The 23,147-nt window shown below is 48.0% G+C and overlaps 1 protein-coding gene across 1 annotated transcript in view; it reads left to right on the top strand.

Annotated features, from left to right (window-relative positions):
* The window catches only part of LOC144153538 (metalloprotease mig-17-like), a 164,654-nt gene that overhangs the window by 73,500 nt on the left and 68,007 nt on the right, over positions 1–23,147 (top strand). The window contains exon 8 of the mRNA XM_077685166.1: positions 7,311–7,478. Coding sequence (XP_077541292.1) covers positions 7,311–7,478 — 168 coding nt within the window. The remainder of the gene's footprint in view (positions 1–7,310; positions 7,479–23,147) is intronic.

Here is a 23,147-nt window from a genome sequence, read left to right as displayed (position 1 = left end):
CGCTGTACAAAAATTCAGAGGTGATTTTAGTGCGCGCGCTTTCACGTCACCACCATAAAGGAAGAAAAAAGATAACTTCAGCAGATACGGCTTAGGGGCGTACGTTTTAGATATGATTTGTAAGGGCAACGCGAAAAAGATGTGTCTGTGATTGTGACCATTCAGGCAGGCAGACAATTCTAATCAGCGCACGTCTTTGGAAGAAATGAGTTACTGTATGTTGTAGTGCGCGGAAATGGAATGAGAATTTTATGATGGTGGTCTACAGGGGAAGTACAGGAAGGGGAGACGATGAAACATGATGGCAGCAGATGATTGCAGTAATATATCTTGTGATAGAGACATAGTCGAGACAGCTTTCTGCGAGAGGCAGGAGAGGGAATGTTGAGTGTGGCCTTCCTGTTAGTAGTGCTCGCTGAGCGGTGGTAGTTGCAAAGAAGGAAGCGGACTGAGCGGTTCTGAACGTTTTATCAGCTATGTATCGATGTACAGGTGCCGTCAGAAGTACCTTGAGCCCAGGAGCTGTGGCCGAACCGCAAAGGAGCGCCGTGTAGACTGTAGCTGCACCGCCGGCAAACGAAATGACGAGAACACGCATGCGCGCCTGGTGACGGCGATAGCCTGCCTATACGTCTCACACTTCTTTTAACCGGTATTCGGGAATTCTCCGCAGCATGCTGGTCTCGGCGATGGCGCTGATAGCATACGCGCCTAAAAATATTTGAACTGTCCCACTGCAGAGCGCCGCTTCTCCGGCAGCTCGCGTGCGCTGCAAGTGTGCCAAAGGCGTTGTCAGATGTGTTTCTGCTATCAGCGCCATCGCCGAGACGAGTATTCCGCGAAGAATGCCTGAAGCCAGGTTAAAAGAAATGGTTTGAGATGTATGAGGGGGCTAAGGCCGTCGGTAGGCGCTCATGCGTGTTCTCGTCCTTTCGTTTGCCGCCGGTACAGCTACACCGCGCTCCGATGTAGTTCGACCACACCTTCCGTGCTCCAATTACTTCTGACGGCACCTGTACATAACGGTGGTCCCAAATAGAAGAGGCGTATTGCAGGTTAGATCGAACGTAAGTGAAATACAATCAGTTTTTATGTGAAGGCGGTGCAAGATGGAAGTTGAGTTTCAGGTATCCGAGCATACGGTTCGATTTTGAAACTATATACTTGATATTTCCTGTTTCCAGGAAAGATTATTAGATATGTATACAAAGGTACTTGTATGAAACTGCGGAGTCAAGTGAAATATTGTTAAGAAAAAAGTTTGGACAGGATGATTGGATGCGCGAAATTCTCATTCATTTACGTTTAGAAATGTTGAGATTCACATGCCCGAGTGTGCACCAAGCATTTGTTATTATCGAGTCCGGTCTGTAGTGCTATAATGTCTTAGTTAGTCGTTTGCTTACGGTGCACAACACAATCATTAGCAAAAAGACAGTTAGAACTGGATATATTACTAGGAAGGTCGTTGATGCACATTAATAAGAGCAACGGTGCTGAAACAGAGCCTTGAGACACACCAGAAGTGACAGGGATTGCAGGTGAGTTTGTTTCGTCAGCGAGCACATACTGAGCTCGATTAGGTAGGAAGGCAGTCTTCCATTGCAAGACTTGAGAGTCGACGTTTAACTGACTGAAATTAATCTTATATGTTGTTGGTTAACCGTGCCGAAGGCTTTAGCAAAATCAGAAGACACACAATCGGTTTCAAATCCGGAGTCGAAAAATGAGTGCAAGTCGTTAGTGAACATGAGAAGTAGTGTTTTATAAGAACAATATTCTCGAAATCCATGCTGCGATGGATGGAAAAAATTATTCAATTCAAGGACGTTAACCAGATGCGGAAAAATGATGTGTTCAAGGATTTTGCTCGGCACAGTAGTGAGTGAAAAGGGATGATAGTTAGATGGTGTTTACGTGTCTCCTCATTTGTGAAGCGGAACTATTTTGCCTCTTTTCCAATCCGTAGGCAAGCATCCATCGTTAAGAGATTTGTGTAAAATACAATGCACTATTATTGAAATGTATTTCAAAGGGCTTTTAAAAAATTTAGAAGTAATTCCGTCAGTGCAACAAAAAGTGACCGCTTAAGCCTCTTAATGATAGTTCTGATCGCAGCACAGCCAACAACAGTAACATCCATTGAGGGGAAATGGGTTTGACAGGGTAAGGGCTCACGAGAAATTAACGAATTCTTGAAACAGCGGGTAAATGTTTCATTAAAGGAGCCATGAAGAGAAAACACAAGTTTGGTTCATTCGAAAGATTGCCTCGTTAGAACCATAACGACACCACTTATAACGCAAACTTCGCTCAAATAAGCTACATAATTAGGAAAAAAGGAAATGACCATGCGACCCACCAGCTCATTTTCCGCAACAGAACCTATGATGTCACTCGAGAATGCTCTGCAATTGGCGGAGGCCGGCAAAAGCAAACCATGTTCAGCAGGGCTTTCAGTTTGCATAGCGAGATAAATGCCCGTGAAACCTACTGCACATTCTTTTTATGACAAAGAACGGTGGAGTAAACGGTTGAAGTTCCGAACGAACACTCAAGCGTGTGCGCCAATGAGTACGAAACTACCGCCGGCCGAGCTCGACATCTCGCCGTCGCGCAGACGAATTTTCGGGTTCGAGGCTCTTAGGTGCCAACGAACCGTTCCAGCACGTACAGCCGCGACCTTGCTTGGTATCTTAATCCCTTGATAGGAGGTTGGCCGTCATATCGCCAACCAGCAAAGGTAAAAAATAGAAACGAGGGGAGTAAGGAACAGCAAGAAGCGACGAGATAGTGCCAGTCGTCGCAGAAGTTTCGAATGGTGTTGGCTTGCTGCTGTCGTTACGAGCTCGTTTCCAGTTTACAACCACTGACAACTTCAGTTTGTTCGAGTACTTTACAATGAAATTTCGTTGCTGCGTTTTGAAATGCCCATGTAGTACGGGCAAATCGTCGAGGGAGTGCGACATCCCCGCCGGTGAGGAGATCTCCTTTCATGTGCTGCCCAACGAAGAACCTCGGCGAAGCAAGTGGCTACGTTTTGTGAACTTTGCAAACGGAGGAGAAAGAGAGCTAAAGCAAGTACGAGTGTGCTCGCTTCATTTGCGAGGAAGTGATTACGGCAGGGACCCTTACGTTAGCTCACTCCAGGGACATGCTGGCGCTCGTCGCCGACTTCGTCAAATTGCTCTGACCTTGGGGAAAAAAATGCCGTAAACACCGCGCATTGACGCTCGTATCTTTCTAGTCGAAGCAGAGGGCTCGCGCGGACGGCTTTCCATACACGACACCGGCCAACTGTCATAAGCGATACTGCTACTGAAATTGAACTATTATTAACCGTAATAAAAATACGGCACATACGTACCAGTCTGTATTCGTCCGTCGCGACGGGGCTGACGAGGCAGTGGTGCCGATGGCAGGGCGTTCGTCTGTTGTGGCTATCGCGGAATGGTCGCTTTCCCGTCCACCGCGTATCCCACAACTCTTGCCGCTCGTGCACTTAGAAATATTGAGCGTTCAAGTGGTGTGAGGTTGTTAAATGCAAGCCCGAGCTCCTCGGCGAGAGTTTTGTTCTCCGGATCAGGCGATTCCATGACTAGGGCTGCGGGTGCACTAGGTTTTACTAGTATTTTTAAAATGGCCGCCGTCTCGGTCGACTCCCGCGTGTGGGTGCTATATGGAGTCGACATACTAAGTATCTGTTTCATAGACCGGCTCGTATGACGCCATTGTTCACGTCACGGAATGTGCAATTTTAGCGGGAGATTTAAAATTTTGGCTTAAATTGCCTTATTTCTCAGTGAATAAAGCATCATTTGCTTCCGGGAAAGCGCTTGGGGTACTATGAAACACCTATTCTTTCGAATAAAACAAACTTTTGTTTTCTCTTCATGGCTCCTTTAAGTGGGGATGCGCAGTGCTATTAGGAACGTGCTCACCGCAGCTGTTACCCCTTTCAGTCTTGAATTTTTATTTCGAGCGAATATTGTTTTTCTCCGTGTTTTCGTACAGCTTTGGAGCTCAGAAGAGAAATGAAAAATTACGCTAATACTGCAAGTATTTGTTAACTTACAGGAACGATAAATATTTAGGTCATTACGCAATCAAATGTTTGTTCTTGTAAAAAAAAATTTAGTTTTTGTCACAATACCTATGGCATCCTTATATTACAGAAATATTATAAAGCTGGTAATCCAAGTATTTGCAGATTTACAGAGATTTTGATAAACTGGAATTTCTGTTTCCTTACCCGCCCTGTGGTCATACGCTGTGTCCACAGAAGCTTCTTGTCTTTCATATCGTCCAGCCCCGTGAAAACTCAACAATGGTGATTTCTATCGGAAGAGGCACCCTTAAGCCACCCTCGCCCAGAAAACTAGAAGTTTATATTTTGTTCTTAAGGTGATAAAGAATATTGTGTAGAGTCGTCAAATGAGGATGCCAGGGCTGAAAGGGTTAATAACGGTGTGATGTTATCGGCAGGATCTTTGGACTATCAGGGTGTCGTGAGATCTCCCAAATGAGACGGAGCTGGGCGGTATGCGTCAAATGGTTTATACGGCACCAAAATCACGTAAAAGGAAAACCGAACAGTTTCACAGTTCTGGCGGAAGGGCCCGGATTTCACGGGTGACGGCAACGGCGACCTAGGTCAGGCAGCGAAACTGCAGCGGAACAGCAGCAGCCGGCGGCAGCGACGGTGCTTCATCCGCGCCTCACGTCCAGACACGAAGGGCTTTGTTGATGCCCCATTCGCGCATGCTGTACCTGGTGAAGGGCACTGGCGTCGGCCTTGTACACTGGCAGTCCCGTTGACTGCCGCAGTGGTTGCGTCCCTCGAACCAGGCGTCCGATGGAGTGGTGGTGGTGGTTCCAGTGAAATGGCGCGCAGCCAATGAGGTGGATTGGCCGGGAAATGGGCGCCCTACCGAAAGAAATTAGGTCATTTTTGTAGGGAAAGAAAAATATTTAAATATTAAGATGGATTATTAGTAGACGACTATGAGAAATAAAGATAAGGAGATTACAGAAAGAAAACAAAGGTAAAAACGAACACCATTTAATGAAAATTGGAAGTAAGAAACACGAAGGAATTGGTAGAGACGAAGCAGTGAGCTGGGCGCGCATATTCTTGACAAGGGAAATCCGGTACGGCTAAATGATGTCTAGCACGGCATACGGCCTGATTCCAGGATGAATGAGTGCAACGCACTGCAAAGATCCCTGTGGCAGAATCCCAGTTCCTTTGCTCCGACTGACAAAATGAGCGTAATTCCTCGACCAATCTTTTTCTTTCTCTCCTTCAGCGCATTTTTCTATGCGCTTTGTCCCAGTTTTTCTCTTCCTCATCTTCCTTTGGTGGTTTTTTTTTCTGTCGCCACTGCTGCCTCGTGTCTACGGCGCCATTCCCAGCGGTTTCATTTCATTACAAAAGGTTATAATGGTACTGTTCTTGCTCTTTACAACGCTCCAAAGCACTCCGTACCGCTGTATTTGTTCCTCCTGGTTGTCATTGTTTCTTCGCGCTTTGTCTTACCATGAACCCTTACCGATTCGCGCAGCTTTCTTTGTTATGTCACGCTCCATGTGTTTTAGACGGACATTGTAGTAGGCGCACTGCAAGCGAAGGACTTCTATGTACGAGTTTCGTTCACGCTCATGCTTCCACGACGTGGTGAGCCAGCTAAAAAAATATTGACCTTTTGAAATGTCGACCGGTTAGCTGGGGTCAAACCTTCCCAACGGCATTTGGCGGGTGAGTTGTAGAAGTGTTCTGTGAATTACCCTACAGAGAAACCCCGAAATAAAAAAAAAACGCTTTCATGTCAGGCATAGAAAGAAGACCAAGGACTGGCAAAGCGTTCAGCCGCAAATCCTCCCCGCGTTTCTACGGGAAGAATTACAAGCCAAACTGTACAGCTTTCAAATAGCACACGCATTACGAGGTTTCAATCTGGGTCCTTGAAATAGTTATGTGGAAGTACTGGAAACGACTAGATTCATTTGCGATTGTCTGCAGTTCGTAAGTGCCGTGTAATAATGATGGAAGAGGGGGTGTTCATACTTACCCTAGCATTCCCCAGGCTTATATTTGCGGGCCTCACCTGTCCAATGCAGTGCAGCCTACCAAGGTGCCGTCCATGGGTTCGAGCGAGCCAAGCCGTATACGGCCGCGGCGGCCCTCGCCACACGTGCGCAGTCACTCCGCGAAGACGAAGTAGCTCCTCAGAACTTGGTTTAATTCCGGGTAATTCACGGTACAGAGACCAGCCCTGGTATTACACACATAGCCCTGGGGCAGAGAGGGGGGTACCCGCCGACCATACGCTTCAGGCCACAGAGCCCGACGCGCAGGGAGGGTAATCGGCAGCTGTTGGTACAGTGGCAGTATTTACAGTGGCAGTATACAGTGGCAGTATACAGTGGCAGTTGGTACAGTGGCAGTTGGTACAGTGGCAGTATTAATGCAGTATTTCACTATAACCTGGGAGTATTTTTTTACAAATTATTGCACTCTTACCATTATTATGATTTCATTGATCTTGTTAGTTTACGAAGCAAAACCTTCCCCAGATTTTCAAGTAATAATAATTTCTTATTACCACCTGTTCGTACTAATTACGGTAAGAAAACATCTTGTTTCGCAGCTATCACATTGTGGAATAATTTGCCTGTTACGGTTAAATCGTCATCTTCTATTACATGCTTTAAAAACAATCTTAGAGAGTTTCTTCTGGTTTAATTACAATCGTGCTTTTGTTCGTATTTATGAGTGACATTCCTGTTTGCTTGTGCCGTTATTTCTTTTGCGTTACTTCACATTTTATAACTTTTTGTATATACATACTAGGCTTACTGTTGAGTGAATGTAGATTATAGATTAACTTCACTTGTCTTTTTACTATTATGATGAGATGATACGCCCATTTGCTGCTTTCACACATTTGTTTGTGTATACATAATCAAGGGTCCTCTTACAGTCTGTCGACTATGGGACCCTTGTCTGTATAATATTATGTATGTATTCTTTTTATAAAATGAACTTTCACTTTCACTTTCATATATGCATATGCCCACGAAGCAAGGCGAAAGGAAATCCCAATGTCTACTAACGCTTCCAACCCCTCTCTTTTACACACGCGATAGCACTGTACATATATATGTCAATTCACGCAATACATTCAATCTCAAGAACAATAATTATGAATACACCGGAATATATACAGTACTTCTCTTCGTGCATATGTATAATTACTATATTAATATATGAACGTGCAATAATCGGTCCATTCATGTTTTTTCACTAGCCTTGGCTGCGCTCATGACGGAAGGGATCCAGAAAACTGGCCGGCAGGATTGATTGGGGCGAAGGACTGCTCTTGGGATGACGGATTGATGATGAGCTACAAGTACAATACACCGCATAAGAACTCGTTCTCCGAGTGCTGTCAACGAGAAGTGCTGAACCTTTATATGTAAGATATTTTTCATCCTTGTTTTCTTATTAAGGCCAGGATGTGTCTGCATCCAATCAAAAAACCCACACAGCCGCAATTCCACAGACTTTACTGTAGCCACATCACTAATTTGCGGTTTGAACGGCAAAAACCAAAACAAATTATATCTTTATTTGGTGCCCGCGAGGTGTATGTATATGGCCAAATTAAAGTGTACTGACGAGTCCATCTCCTCGCGTTTACACATTGCAGTGGACATATATATGTCAATTCACGCGATACATTCAATCTCAAGAACGATAAGTCCGTGCTGTACCCGTCTCTTCAGGACGGGTACAACACGTAGCCTTCTCGACCACTTAAGCTGGTTTTGTCGACTGTACGCTACATAAAAGCAATGAACAACAATAAGCAGAGAATGACGGATGATTCAGCGCCGGATATTTTAGAAAATATGACTGCATCTCATTCCCATCTCGTCACTCCTGAACCTTGAGCCTGCCCTGCTCAACTCTGAAACGTGGCGTTTTAAGCACCCTTTCAAACAACCCTGTTTTACGTTCTAACCATTTCAGAGGTCTCGTTTGGTCGCTTGAGGATTTGTCCCCTTGGCCATCTTGTTTTTTTGTTGTGTTTGTCCACCACCATCAACGTTATTTCGCTGTCGTTTCAATTTTATTCGCTTTTATGTCTGTTCGCCAATCCCCGGTTGGCGTATTTTACATAGCACGGGTTTTCTACGACACCACACAAATTACGGTTGTCGCGAGTGGTGGCCCGCAAGTAAAGAGAGCGTAAACATACAGCCAGATGAGGAACACAAAAGTAGTCAAATGTGTGCCGTCATGAACCCTCCCATTACACGGCGGCAAAAAATAGCTCCAAGACACGTAGAAGAATGATGGCCGATTGGAGGTAAAGTGCAAATCTAAGCGTTTGGACATTGGACAACGCGACACTGGACAAAAGACATTGGACAAGACATTGAACAACGTGAGGCGCAAAAAAGCGTTTCAGGTGCTTATCTCTGTATTTATGCATTTACCACCGATAGGTTAATTGTCCATCGGCAGTACAACTATCTGATGTGCCCATGAGAACACTTTGGGTAGTAAAAAAGTCTGGTATTCTTCTTAATATTCGCTCAAGTGTATCAGTTTCCAGCACACTTTGCAAAATAGGAATGTGACTGGCAGTGTTAAACGCCAGGTTTATGTCCAAGAAAACAGCCATTGTGATGTTTCCGCAACTGCGCTCATGTCTGACTCATGTCATGATAGCAAATACTGCGTCCATTGACAAGCGCTTCCTTCAAAATCTACACATGTACTCAGGGAACACTTGCGTACCGTCACCCTACCTTGGAAGCCTTGCCACCATCAGTGTCTCTTTAACCTTGCGCAAACAGCCTGTCAGGCTTACTGAACTGGAAGAGTCAAGCGACAGTGGTGTGTTGCTGTGCTTCAGGATTGCATTTAGGCACGCTATATTGTAAGTGTCCGGGACAGCTCCCCGAGGCTACAAATCTTAAATTCAGCTAGCAGTGCAGACGTACCCGTGAAACCAAACTTTTTACGTATGGCAAACGTGGTATCTTCCGAGCAAGGTACCGATTCCTTTCGGCAGGATGCTAGTGCGCTCTTTAATTCACTGTGAGTGAACGAACAGCCTAGTTGGGCATGCGGAAGTTGGAGCTTTCCGCGCACTTTTTAAGAAGGAGGAGGAATAAACGTGTCTTTAAAACATTTGGCCCTGGGAAAAAGCTTTAATTCCAGGACCCCTTGACTCCGTCCGGCTTCTTGGGTTCTCTGTACCAGCCAAAGCTGGTCGTCAGTGTCCGAGCTGGACAGTGCGCTCTACCGGTGCTCAGGGAAGGGGAAGGGCATGGGGGGTAGGTGGGGGTTCTTATCACAGCCCTACATGATATAGTAGAGGGTGCCCGGAGCTTCCCAGAAGCGGCATTGCGAGGAGTACAGGGTCGGGGCCGGAATGTGGGCTCTAGTGGGGTGGGGAAATGTGTTTGTTTGGATACCTCGGAGGTGGCGCTCTTGTTATTTAGTGATGATTTTGTGCGCAAGAGGATATAGTGTTTGTTCCAGGCGGCAATGCAGGGTGAATTCATGGAACGACAAGAGGGGGTAGACCTGCCACTGCTCGCCGAACTCCTGGCTTGCCCGGTGGGTCGACTCGCCCGGAGGGACTGGGCTGTCGCCGGAGGGACTGGGCTGGAGCCCACACAATCCTTACGGGATATAGAGGGGGATCCTGGAGAAGACTTTTTCTGGCAAGTCGTGATATGCAACCGCCGGAGAAGGGTCTACATGCTTGTTGGCTGTCTGTAATCATTATTTCTTCAGAGGTTTGTGCAATGGCTAAGGAGATGGCTGCTTTCTCCGTGTGCAAGAGCGGATGGTAGGAATTGATGCGCGTTTAATGACGTCTTCCGTAGTAGAAACCACAGCGGTCATAGCTCTTCGCCTAGGATATGAAGCGGCGTCTGTATAGACTGAGCTCTATCCCTAGCGGTAGAACCAGTCTGTCTCAACTGCACCTGCGGTATCCTCTGCAACACCCGCAGGCGGCCGGTGCGGCTCAGCTTCCCCATGTCGTTCGCAAGTTCATTGAAGGGCCCCACTGCCACGCAACATGCCTCCGACGCATCACGAGGCTCGTAGGGAAGACCGAGCCGAAGCAACTCTTAATCAATCCGGCCGAAACTCCGCATTTTTTGAAGTAAGATGGCAAGCTGGGCTAATTGGTGCGGATTCAGCCATATCATGAAAATCACAGCAAGAAACACAGGGACAAAAAAGAGGACATGACGCACAACGCTGAACTGGCAAATAAATATTTTTTTGGAAAGAAGACGCGCATTTATGCACAAAACCGCACTACTGCTTGAATGGCTAATAAGGTGATTGTATTCGAGCAACCGCAGTTGACATCCTTAAACAGTGTGGGACGTGATGGTGTTCGGCATCCAAGAAGTGACACAATTTGCTAGAAGATAAAAAATTAAATTTATTATATCAAGTAATGACAGAGAAGGGGCACTGACGCATATGCCCTCGTTCCTGTTATTATGGAACGCCTCACATTAAAAGGAACAAGGGCAAGTGCATTACTGCACCTTATGTGTCATTATCTGCAAAAGAATTTCACTTTCTCATCCGCTAGCAGATTGTGTCCCTTCTTGGATGCGGAACATCGTCACGCGCCACACTGTTTAAGGATGTCAACTGTGGTTGCTAACATGCAACCCCTGTGTTATCTGTCCACGTGACAGTACGGTTTTGTGTATAAATACACGTTTTTTCTAATAAATTGTCAGACGCGAGTTCAGCGCTCTGTGTGGTCCACTCTTGTTCTGTACCAGATTCTTGCGATGCTTTTCATCATCGATCAGAAGCGCACTCTTTGGTTAGCCAAATCTGCACAGGCTCTATATTCAGGGCGATTTGTCTCGACACCTCATTGAATTACCACCCAACAAAATTATTTAGCCCCAGTTCTTTGTGGGTCTCCACGGGAAACAGAAAGAGCTCCGAAATGGTAGCTCTCAGCCACTTAACCACATAACTATCCAATGACCTTAGTTTGTGACCTTACCTTGTATCCAATAGCTAAGTTTGTGACCTCAGTTGCTAAGGCTGCTGACCACGAAGACGCGGTTTCGATTCCCGTCCGCGGCGGCAGCTTTTCTGATGGAGGCGAAAAGCAAAAACTCCCGTGTTTTCGAGATTTCGGCGTAAGGTAAAGGTGCCCAGGCGGTGAAATTTAATCCAGAGCCCTCCACTACGGTGGGCCTCATCGCCTGCGTTGCGTCTGCGCGTTAAACCTTATAATCAAATCAACCAATGTTTTGACAGCGTTTCAAGGCGATAAGGTGCTGCAGAAATCTCGCCACGTTTTCCTTCCATCATTTGAAAGTGTCACGGTAAAAGGGATGGTAATTTTTGGCTCTAGTTGTATGCTTCGACGCTTCCAGTTATGTGATAATTTACTTCGTACCTGTTCTAAGAGCGCGCACTAATAGATTCCTGGCCATGGTGGGATTCTCGGCAACCCAACAGCACACGTGCCAGCTCGCAAAGCACATCAAGGGGGGATGGATAGATGACGTATGTGTCCAATTACGTCGGCAGCTAGCTTCGCTTCTTTTCAGTGCTTGGCACTTTAAGCGCCCGCCTTGTCGTCGTGGCTCGCTCGCTGGAACCCAAGTAGAGCAACAGGGCGTCCGGTGGTAATGCTGTCGTCGCGGCGTACCCCAGAGGCTTCGAAACCCAAGCGGTTTATATAGTCATAAGCGTTCGAAACTCGTGAACCGCTGGCGCTTGTCCTACATCTCCTGTTGTTCAGCGCAAAGAAAACTAAGGGTACATTTGAGGCAAAATATACGTAACTAACCGGCAGCGCCCGCGTGCATTTAGTTATAACGCTCTTTCGGTTGGTTTTTGCGATATTAATCTTAAAAGGTAGCCACCCAAGAAAAAAATGGCGCGTTCGAAATAGCGCAGAAAGGCTCCAGCCGCGCAAGAAAACAATGGCGCGTTCGAAATGACGGAGAAAGGCTTGAGACGCGCAAAAAAAAAATTACGCGTTTAAAATGACGCAAAACAGCTCCACCATACAAAATTAAAGCAAGCACAAAAAGAACAGACCTCCCGCTGGTGGAGTTTCAGGCAGGGGGCGCGCGAGCACTGCGAATGCGGAAAACGTGACTTGCATGGGGCAGTAGCAGTGAGCGGATAACGGCGGTGCAGCCCATTTTGGCGAATCACTGCTCTGCACTTCCGACCGCTTCCACGTTGAGTGGAACTGCTTTAATTTTTTTTGATTGATCAGCTTGCAATTTTGGAGGATATGTATAGTAAGTATTCATTACTATAAAAAACTAAGTAATTATTCTTATGTAAGTATTCATTAAGTTTTGAAAAAAAGTCCCGAGTTTTTTAGCTTTTTTTTTCTGCAGTAAGGAACATTTTCCGAAATGTTTTTACTGACGCAGGTCTGAAACACTTTCCATATGTGTAAATGCCTAACGCTTCCATCTGAACCAGAATACTAGAGTGCCAATAACCGTTGCTTTTTAAGAAAATATTTACATTCCACGAACTAAAATTTTAATCATTTTCGAGGGAAAAAATTTTGAGCAAGAAACAAATATAGTGGGAACAAGCTCATTCTGATTCAGAATATGCATACAGCTTTGCTAAACAACTGACAATAAAATAGTCTCGGAAACCTGAATAGTTGAAAAAAAAATATTCTTTTTCTCAGTGGAAAGGGCGTTTTGAGAAATCCTGGTTTTAAGTTTTTGCTTTATTTATTTTCAAATTATCCCTTCTTGAGGGACTCTGAGAACAACAAGACAATGCTACTTCAGTCCTAAAAACTCCTTTTAATATGTCGAAAAAGAAACCGGGAACAAGCGGAATGATGGACGACTTAACTGACATTTGAACAAGCGTTTCGCAATGCTTGCGCAATTCATTTTTAACTAACTCAGCTCCTTGGCGGCATGAGACAAATGCAGAATATTTAGAGTGAAGCCCCTTAGGGCCTGGAGCTGTTGGCATTGCCTGTGGTCGTCGTCGTAATCGTCGTCTCATGTAGTCACGGTACTAAAACATCAGGAAACTCGTTTACCCCTCGCGAAAGAACATAACGCGTACTCAATATTAAGGCCGTTCCACGCAATCTGAAAGTTTTGGGAAGTTCAGAGCAGTAATTCGCCATAATGGGCTTTAGCGCCGTCATCCGCTCACTGCTAACACCCCATGTAACTCAAATTCCCCCCCGATGATGATTAGTGGCTTTCCCTTTGAATCGGGGCGTCGGTTGTCAGCAACCGACTTGCCTGTTTTATTACGCTTACTTGCCCTACTCCCAGCTAACCTATAGATTTACTTTCTCCCTCCCATCTCTCCCTCTTTTCTGTTTTAAACTCATCGCACCATTTTTTTCTCCCCTCGCTGTTCTAAATTCTCATCCGTATGATTACTCCGCCTGCGTGCCCACCCCTTCCCTACTTTTCCTCCACCACCACTCCAGTCGCCTCTTCGTCACCTCTATGGCCTTGAAGTTGAGGTTCCCCCTCACCCGAAATCGGAAGGCCTCCGCCAACGTCGTTTCCCCCTCACGCCGTGGTGGCAGTATCTCTGTGCAGCTCCTGCCAATATGGTCTATAGTTTCCAGATCACTGCGGCAGCATGCACATGTTTCATCCTGCTGCCTGTAGCTACCCATGTATTACCTGTTTCTCAGGCACCCTGCCCGTGCCTCGAAGAGCAACGCACTGCCTCTCGTACTGCCATAGAATCCCTCCTTCTTAATTTCCCGTTTCGCTGCCCTATAAGTCTCCAGGGTTTTTTTCGCTTCCATTCTCTGTGCCCACTTCGTTGTCTCTGCTGACTTTACATGCTTTTTAACAGTTGTGTAAACCCCACTTTCCCCTAGCGACTTTCCGGACAGCTTGGTCAGCTGTCTGGTCCTCCGTCTCCACCGCGTGTCCACGCTCCTCGTATAGAGGTACTTAAACACCCTCGCGGCCCATTTTTCATCCTCCATGTCACGAAGTCACTCCTCAAACTTTATCTTGCTCTGCGCCTCCCTCGCCCCGAAAGACGAGCAGCCCATATCCCCTTGTAGCGCTTCATTTGTAGTTTTGCTGTGGGCCCCTAGGGCCAATCTGCCTCCGCCCTCTGATTTACGTCCAGGCCCGCTTGGGACTCTGGCTTCATGCACAGAACCGAGTTAGCGAAAGTTAATCCTGTTACCATGACCCCTTTCCAGACTCCCCTTACCACCTCGTATTTGCTGTATCCCCAGAGGGCTCTATGCTTCATTATAGCCGCGTTTCGTCTTCCTTTCGTCTTAAAGGGACACTGAAGTGAATTTGTTAAGCTCCCGTTTTTGCTTGCACTGCGTAGACTGGCTCAAAATAGCACACTTTTCATCGTTTATCCGGTTGACAAATCGGTAAATATTTTACAAAGCGCGAAAGAAGAAAAACTACCATGGGCGGTTTGCGGCGGCCGCACCAACTAAAGCTGTGACGTTGGGAGGAGCGGGCACCGTGATTGGACGATGCCCAAGGTGAGCAACCAAACAAGTTTCGGTTTCGGTTCTGTAAAACACCACCGGTGACGTTATGGGATGGCCATGCTCAATAACTCAGTAATCATCGTACCGCGCTTCTGCCATGTTGTCAGCTGTAAAAATGCATAAAGATAAGCCTCCCAGGACGGCTTGGAATCGTAGCATTCACTAGCCGAGGCCTACGCCATGCATGGACGCTTTCCGCGTACCCGCAGACGCCCAAATGTCATGCGCTTTTCCCCCATATTTGGAGCTTGCCTCACTCATGCCTGTATCGTAAAAAGCGTGTTCGCACCAGGCCAAGGGTCTGTTCATTCGAGCCTGTGCCCACTGCCCGCAAGCAGTCGGTGCTTATGCCAACAGCACGCCAACGAGAACTCGCTAGCGTGCCACTGCCAGCCTGCGCGCGTTCTGTGAACTAGTTCGTGGAGCCATGAACGTTGTGGCCCCAAAAAAGGCGAACTCAATGTAGAAAACATCGGCGAGAAACGAAAAAGTTAACTTACAATTACAAAAAAAAGCACGTACCCGCGGGGATTCGAACTCGTGACTTGCAAAACACTTGCGGTGACATACCTAGCACCCCAGACCACCCAGCCACGGGGCGGGCTCCGCTGGCCTTGGTAATATAAGGTATATGTTGTACAACCAGTTTACACTTTTATTTTGGCATTTCAAGCAGCTTAGGTGACTATTTCTTGTATTGCGCTCGTGCAGTAAGCGTGCCCCGAGTTTCCACAATAGCTCACGTCTAACAATTGCATTTCGTAGACGGAAAAGCGTTCGCAGATGCGTAGTCGTGCTGCTGACCGCTGTGCTTCTTCGCCCAGCGCAAAAAAGTGCTTCCCGCACACTAGTTTTACGCTGTACGGTAAAAATATCAGTTGATTTTATTTCCTTATACCTATATTGACTTCGCTGACTCTTCTCCCGCCTTCAAGAGGGCTTATATTTTCCTACTGGCGTACCAGTCAGCGAAGCGTCGCATGTGCGCTTGTGCAGCGCTTGTGTGAAGCGACCTTGACTTGAAGCCAGATACAGTGTACAAGCTAACCAAGTAAAGAAAGGCAGATTCTTCCATTCACAAACGTGTCCTGGCTTCGTTTCAACTGAGCGAACCAATTGCGACGACCCGTCGGCGGCCGGCGGACGAAACGCTGGGCCGACTGACTCTGTCTGAAGGCCGGGGAGCCATGCAGTAGCGCAGCCAATTGCGAGCTCGGCTCCTCGCGACGTCACACGAAAACGCCGCAGAAAATGGGCGAGCGTAAAGAGAGGAGGACAGAATTTTCGAATTAATTTTTGTACTAAAGAAAATCGCGTAAACGCGCCCAGAGTGGTCGAAACATGGCCTGGGGACTCAGGACTACAATTTGCGCAAGTAATCCCGCAATGTTTACATATCACTTCAGTGTCCCTTTAAGGTGAGCCTTATGTGCGCGAATAGATTCCTAATAGACAGCAATAGACACCCCTAAAGCAATCTCCCTACCCTCCACTATCCTTTTCATCCACATATGTTCTTTACAGTCTTCTTTCACTCTCTTCCAATTAGCCCCCTGCCGTGCAAGCATACCTACTCATCCGCCTTTTTGTCAATCCAGCCGTCCTGTTATAACCTTCCCATACATACTCTCCGGTTACCGGAGGTTCTTCCAAGTCCCGTAGGTGCGACTCGGTCACAACGTATACCTGGATATCTTCCTCTTCTAGCTGCTTATTAATCTCCATCCACTTCTGTCTTTTCCTGCCTCCCTGCATGTTTATGTATGCGATCTTCAGTTTCCCCCCTCTCTTCTTTACACGCCGTCGTCGTCCCTTGCGTTTGCCTGCACCAATCTGCACCGACCCCGCTATCTACCTTTTCTGCTTGCATTTGTCTACGCCACCTTCGCAAGTGCTGCGGCCCGCTAAAAAAGCCACAGTTCGCCCCGCGTGTCGTCTTCCGATGGCTGCTGCCGCCTGCCCGCTGAAATGCACTCCGTCACGCTGGAACGCCCTCTTCCAGCCCACCCATCAGATATCCCTGTTGATGTCTGCGACAGCAAAACTCAGCTCCTTGCCCAGCTCCCGTATGTTTCGGTTTACCGCTTCAACTTCCCTTTTCACATGTACCCCTCTCCCAATTATCTCTGGTACTGTGCTCACGACGACCTGCCCATGTGGGCACAGCGCCCGAAGTTCGTTCACCCCCTTTTCTAGCTGCTTGCGCACTCCCGCGCCCCTTCTCTGCAGAACGTCATTGGTTCCTCCTGCGATAATCACTAGGTTCTGCCCTTACATATTTTCTCAAATTTTATCCTTCGCCTTTTCCAACACTACCCTGACCATCTGCACGGCGAACACGCCAACCTGCACTCTCTCGTCCTCCCTCACCCGTCTTCTAATCTCCATTTCTGAGAACCGCATGTTGGAGTCCCGCGCCACGATAACCATGCGCCTTTCTTCCTTTTCCTGGCTGCCCCCCCGGCGCGGCAACCTGCTCCCGCACCGGCTGAGTCAGCGCCAGTCCGGGATCGTCTTCCGACGTGGCATCTTTGTCCTGCTCCTTTCCCTTCTCGGGGTCAAGCACTGCCGACACACCTGCCTCGTGACCTGCTTCATCGTTTGTCGGGATGGCACGTTTCGTCGCCAGTTTGACCTCCATTTGTGCCAACCTCGCTTCGAGTGCCTTCCTCTGCTCTTGTTCTTCCTTCAACTCCTCCTGTAGCTCGCCTACCTGAACTCTCAGCTGCTCCTTTTCTTCCTCGAGCCGGTAGAGGCGCGACGCTAGCACACACACTCTGCACCTGAAGTCCTGCCCTTCCGCGTCCTCGACCGACTCGAATTTCGTCTCCTCGAGCGGGTATTCGTGCTCGCACCCCGTGCAGACCACACCCTGCTTTTGCTTCTGAGGCATGTTACCGCCCTTCCGAGGCGTGCCCAACTCTCACTTACTTCACTGCCGCGTTCTCGAGCGCTCCCCTCCAATCTAATAGTAAGCCGCAACGAGCCATTCTTCCCCACAGCATCAATTCTTCTTTCACGAATTACCAACTATCACTCTTTCAAACCGCCACGTGCAACAACCGCCCCACAGATCTGATTCGGTCACTTCCCTACGCTAACAACTACTGCCCCTTTCAGCTAACCCTATTGTTTAAAACCACATCTCTCTCTAAAACATGGTCTCTCTAAAAAAGGAATATTTAATTTCAAACACTTATCCGTTTTCGTCATCGATGCCTCCGCCGCGCTCGTACGTCCGCACACCTCGACAGCACTCTCCCTTCACAGTGCTCGCGCGCGCCCTGCCTGAACCTGCGCCAGCGGAAGTTCTGTTCTTTTTGTGTTTGCTTTTCTTCCCGCACATAATGGCGCTGCACTGCCACTTTTTCTCGCTTACTATCGTAAAAACCAATCTATCTAAATGAATGCGGGCGCAGCCGGCTAATTTATGTATATTTTGCTTCAAATGCACCTACCGCTTTATTTCCGCTAGACAACGTGGATATGTATGACAAGCGCCAGCGGTTCACGAGTTTCGAACGCTTATGACTATATAAACTACTTGGCTTCCGAAGCCTCTGGGTTGCACCGCGGCGATATTTCTGCTACGACGGAACGTCGTGTGGATTTCGGCGCACGATAAAGATCCCCAGGTGGTCAAAATTAATCCGGAGCCCTCCACTACGGCGCGCCTCATCGCCTGCGTTGCGTCGGCGCGTTAAACCCCACAATCAATCAATCAACGTCGTGTGGCTCAGGTCCAGCGAGCGACGTACGACAAGACGAGCAACTAAAGTGCTCTGCAATTAGAAAACAGCTAGCCACTCGTTTCCGCCTCACGCTGAAGCGCTTCGTAAGGCGTAGTAAAAAATACCGGGACATTCGTTTACGCACCGCGCTAGAGACCTTCATGATGGTGATGATTGATGAACCACAATTGCGCCTTTTGCAAATGAAATGTTCTGTTAGCCTTAGTCCGAATACGTGGCTTGCCGGACAAGCCCAAATCAGCCTGTTATTTGATGGTGATCCTTTTGTTGCGGTTTAAAATTCCGCTAGCCGTAACCAGAAACTCAGAGATGCTTATACACCGCCTGTGTATTGGCACAGCTTATTCAAAACATTTTGGGCCTAAAATTGGCGAAGTTCGTAGCGCGTACTGTTTATGTGGTCATTATGGCAAAAGTAATGTTCACGTCATTTTAGGAGTCCTTTCCTTTAGGAACTTTTCCTTGTGTATAAAGACATAGGGAAACGTTCAACCGTTCAACCTTTCCCAATTGCTGGGCCCATGGCCAACACCGAGCCAGCAAAAGCGCTCATTTCTTGCCATGAAGCTGTTTCTAGAGTCACGCCACATTGCAGTATTTTATTGCTTTTGAAGAAGCGCTCACTCATTTGTCTGTAGGATATCCTTAGAATCTAGAAAAATTAGTTTTCAGTACTTTTTCTTGTATCCTGAATTGTAAAATCTTTTTACCTTGTGAAAGTGTATTGTATGTTACGGCTTATATCGTGAGTACGCTGCATTACTTTGTGCTCCGCTGTTGTTTCCATATGCCTGTGGATGTGTATGACAAAACAGCCCTCTTCGGAATCCTAACTGTGCCTGTTTATCTTCATCAACTCAATTGGATAAGGTAAAACGTAGCAGTAATAACTACAATAATGTTCAGTGATTTCTAAATGGCGGTGACAAAAACGTACCACAAATGCTGGGTTATATGTGTATGGTATGCTAGTTTTTGTATTTAGAAAAACTACAAAATATTCGGTATTATATCAGTCAGTATGAAACAAACCTTACTGCTTATGTTTTAAAGCACCCAAGGGAGGTTTTACTCAGTAATAATGACGCTACCTTCCGAAGTATGGCAAAACACAAACTTTCAGTGGGCTTACACGGGTTTCTGAAACGTTTTGTCGCAGCTCAAGCACGGCTGCCGAAAGCATTGGCGCCGCGGGAGCAGTGCTACGCGTTAGTGCAGATCCAGTTACGAGCAGCGACCCACGAACCATGAGCGGCACGGCCAACAGTTGCATTCGAGCCGCCGAACTGCTGGCACCACGCCCGGCCTCTGTTACGCAGAATCCCCCACGGGCATCATAGCTCGCCGTCAAGGTTATCGCCTGCATTCTTTTCATCGCTCAGGGCTCCACAAAGCGCGACGTCTTCTCATATCCTCGTCATAACTGCTGACCCGGAAAATACGCCCACACCACAGTTCAAAGGGCACTCACGGCAACTGTCTTAGGGGCCATCACCACCGCCAATTCAGCGTTGCAATCGCGCCCTAGGACACGTAAGCCGTGAATTTACCACGGCGTACTTGATTCGGCAACTAATCGGTACAGCCACGCAAACTCACGCGCCCAGAACTGCAGGAGCTCCACATGATAATTCTCCTGTGCTCTCCACGCTGCTTGACAGACATTTTCGCATCGGAGGCTTCACGAACCAGGCTCAGCGCTGCAACATCGCCAGTAGGGCTGTCCCAGAGAACATTGTGGCAGAACTTCTGCTGCTGCTGCTGCTGCTGTTCCTGAGCCATGACGTGTACGAGCTCTTCAAAAAGGCAGTCCTTTTTCACGTCGGCTAGACCACCCCGTAATATAGTAGAAGGTGGCAGGCTGGGGACAGTAAACACAGGCGGAAGGTTGTTGGTTGGGGAAGTTGAGGTGGAGGCGAGGGGATGTGGGTAGGTATTCGTCTGGAAGCGCGCTTCCTCCTCTTTGCAAGCCTCTCCGGTCACAACAGCCGCAAGTAACGTGCTTCCATCATTAACGGGCTTGACTTTCTAACCGACAACGCCGCGCTTATTGACTGTGCCTCGGGTATTCTTCGTCTTGACCTGCCGACCGGTCCTGTTGCCGACACCAAACTTCCCAACCGCCTCTGCTCCACAGTACATATCCGCTTGCTTCCCAACACAATATCCTACGTCCCTTTGTCACCATGCCAACCCTTTCCGGACGGCGACTACGTCGTTTCCCCTATAACCGACGTCCTCCTCCGACACCACGCGGCTATTCCTTACACTGTCGTCACGCTCGCGAACAACCAAATCAGCCTGCCTTTCCTTCATTTTGGTTCTATGCCCCAAGTTCTCCCCGAGCGGATGTTGCTGGCCACGCGATTTCCCCTGGACGAATGCCAAATTTCTGCCGTGTCCACTGACGCCTGCATGGTTGCGCCGAATGATTTCAAGGACCGTTGGCCCACCCCTGGTGACATCGCAAAAATGATAGCGTCGGACCTTCCTTCGTCGCAAGCTCGCGAGTTACATTGCCTGCTTTCGTCGTACAGAGAAATGTTTGATTTGGACGATCGCCCTTTGGGACAGACATCGACGATAACCCACCGCATCAACACCGCGGATGCGAGCCCCATCCATCGGCGACCATACCGGGTATCTCACGGCGAAGGCAAAATCATTCAAAATGAAGTCGAGAAAATGCTGAAAAAGAATGTAATTAAGCCTTCTTCCAATCCATGGGCGTAACCAGTCGTTTTGGTGAAAAAGAAGGGTGTGTCGTGGCGCTTCTGCATTGATTACCGGCACTTGAACAAAGTCACCAAAAAGGACGTTTATCCGCTCCCTCGGATTGACGACGCCTTCGATTGCCTCCATGGTGCATCGTACTTTTCTTCTATTGACCTTCGGTCTGGGTACTGGCAAATTGCCGTTGATGTCGAGGAACGCGAAAAGACCGCATTTATGACGCCCGACGGGCTGTACCAATTCAAGGTCATGTCGTTTGGTCTGGGCAACGCGGCGGCTACCTTCGAAAGAATGATCGACTCCCTCTTACGTGGCTTCAAGTGGTTGACCTGCACCTGCTACTTGGACGACGTCATCGTTTTTTCCTGACATTTGAAACTCATCTCCATCGTCTTGAAGACATCCTAGAGGTTTTACGTCGCGCCGGGGTCCAGCTGAATTTCTCAAAATGTCGTTTCGGTGGCCGGCAACTCAAGATCTTCGGCCACGTAGTCGATGCTTCTGGTGTCCGACCTGGTCCCGATAAGGTATGCGCCGTCCAAGAATTTCCAGATGAAGTCGAGAAAATGCTGAAAAAGAATGTAATTAAGCCTTCTTCCAATCCATGGGCGTAACCAGTCGTTTTGGTGAAAAAGAAGGGTGTGTCGTGGCGCTTCTGCATTGATTACCGGCACTAGAACAAAGTCACCAAAAAGGACGTTTATCCGCTCCCTCGGATTGACGACGCCTTCGATTGCCTCCATGGTGCATCGTACTTTTCTTCTATTGACCTTCGGTCTGGGTACTGCAAATTGCCGTTGATGCCGAGGAACGCGAAAAGACCGCATTTATGACGCCGGACGGGCTGTACCAATTCAAGGTCATGTCGTTTGGTCTGGGCAACGCGGCGGCTGCCTTCGAAAGAATGATCGACTCCCTCTTACGTGGCTTCAAGTGGTTGACCTGCACCTGCTACTTGGACGACGTCATCGTTTTTTCCTGACATTTGAAACTCATCTCCATCGTCTTGAAGACATCCTAGAGGTTTTACGTCGCGCCGGGGTCCAGCTGAATTCCTCAAAATGTCGTTTCGGTGGCCGGCAACTCAAGATCTTCGGCCACGTAGTCGATGCTTCTGGTGTCCGACCTGGTCCCGATAAGGTACGCGCCGTCCAAGAATTTCCAATCCCGCGTTCGGCAAAGGATGTTCGCAGCTTTCTGGGACTATGCTCATACTTTCGCCGTTTTATCGAGAATTTTGCTGCGATCGCCCGGCCATTGACACATCTGCTTAATGCCGATACCTCATTCTCCTGGGGCACCGTGCAAAGCGCAGCGTTTGCCGCTCTCGTTGACCGCCTGACTCGTTGCCCAGTTTTGGCCCATTTCGATCCGTTGGCTCCCACATAAGTTCGCATGGACGCGAGTGGCCACGGGATAGGGGCAGTACTGGTTCAGAAACAGACTGTTTATGTCGGGGTGATAGCCTACGCCAGCCGACGTCTGTCCCCCGCTGAACGTAACTATTCCATCACGGAACGTGAATGCCTCGCATTCGTCTGGGCAGTCAGCAAGTTCCGTCCATATTTGTACGGCAAATCCTTTGTGGTTAGCGAAGAAAGCCCTATGTTGGCTTTCTTCGCTAAAAGATCCGCCCGGACCCATAGGATGGAGAAGAAGAAGACGCTCGCTTATTTTGGTGTGCGTGCAGTACCTGAGACATCGCGGCTGCGTCATCTGTCTTTACTATCCCATCTATTTTTCTAATTGCAACCTTTAAATACATCCCCTTCGTTGCCACGTCACAATATTACAAAGAGCCCCGCAGTTTCTTCAAGGTCTTCGTGTCGAAGATGATGAAACAGAGAGAGAAAGAGAAAAACATTTTTATTTATCAAGCAGAAGCTGATGTGTTGGCCTCGCCTCGTGGAAGGCATCCCTAGTCCAGGAAGCCTTGACTACAGCTGGCCGTCCGTGCTCGAGTCGCCAGTATGAGCTAGACATCCGGATCCGCGCAGGCCTGGGAAGCCCTCCGCTATTCGTAGGTGGGGCTGGGAAGTGGGGGCAGGACTGGAGTACTTTGCCACTCCTATATGATATGGTAGAAGGTTGCAGG

This window comes from Haemaphysalis longicornis, unplaced genomic scaffold (genome assembly GCF_048455015.1).
Source record: "Haemaphysalis longicornis isolate Haplotype H1 unplaced genomic scaffold, Haemaphysalis longicornis Haplotype H1 scaffold_9, whole genome shotgun sequence".
NCBI classification, from domain to species: Eukaryota; Metazoa; Arthropoda; class Arachnida; order Ixodida; family Ixodidae; genus Haemaphysalis; species Haemaphysalis longicornis.
This window is presented reverse-complemented; position numbering and strand designations above follow the sequence as displayed.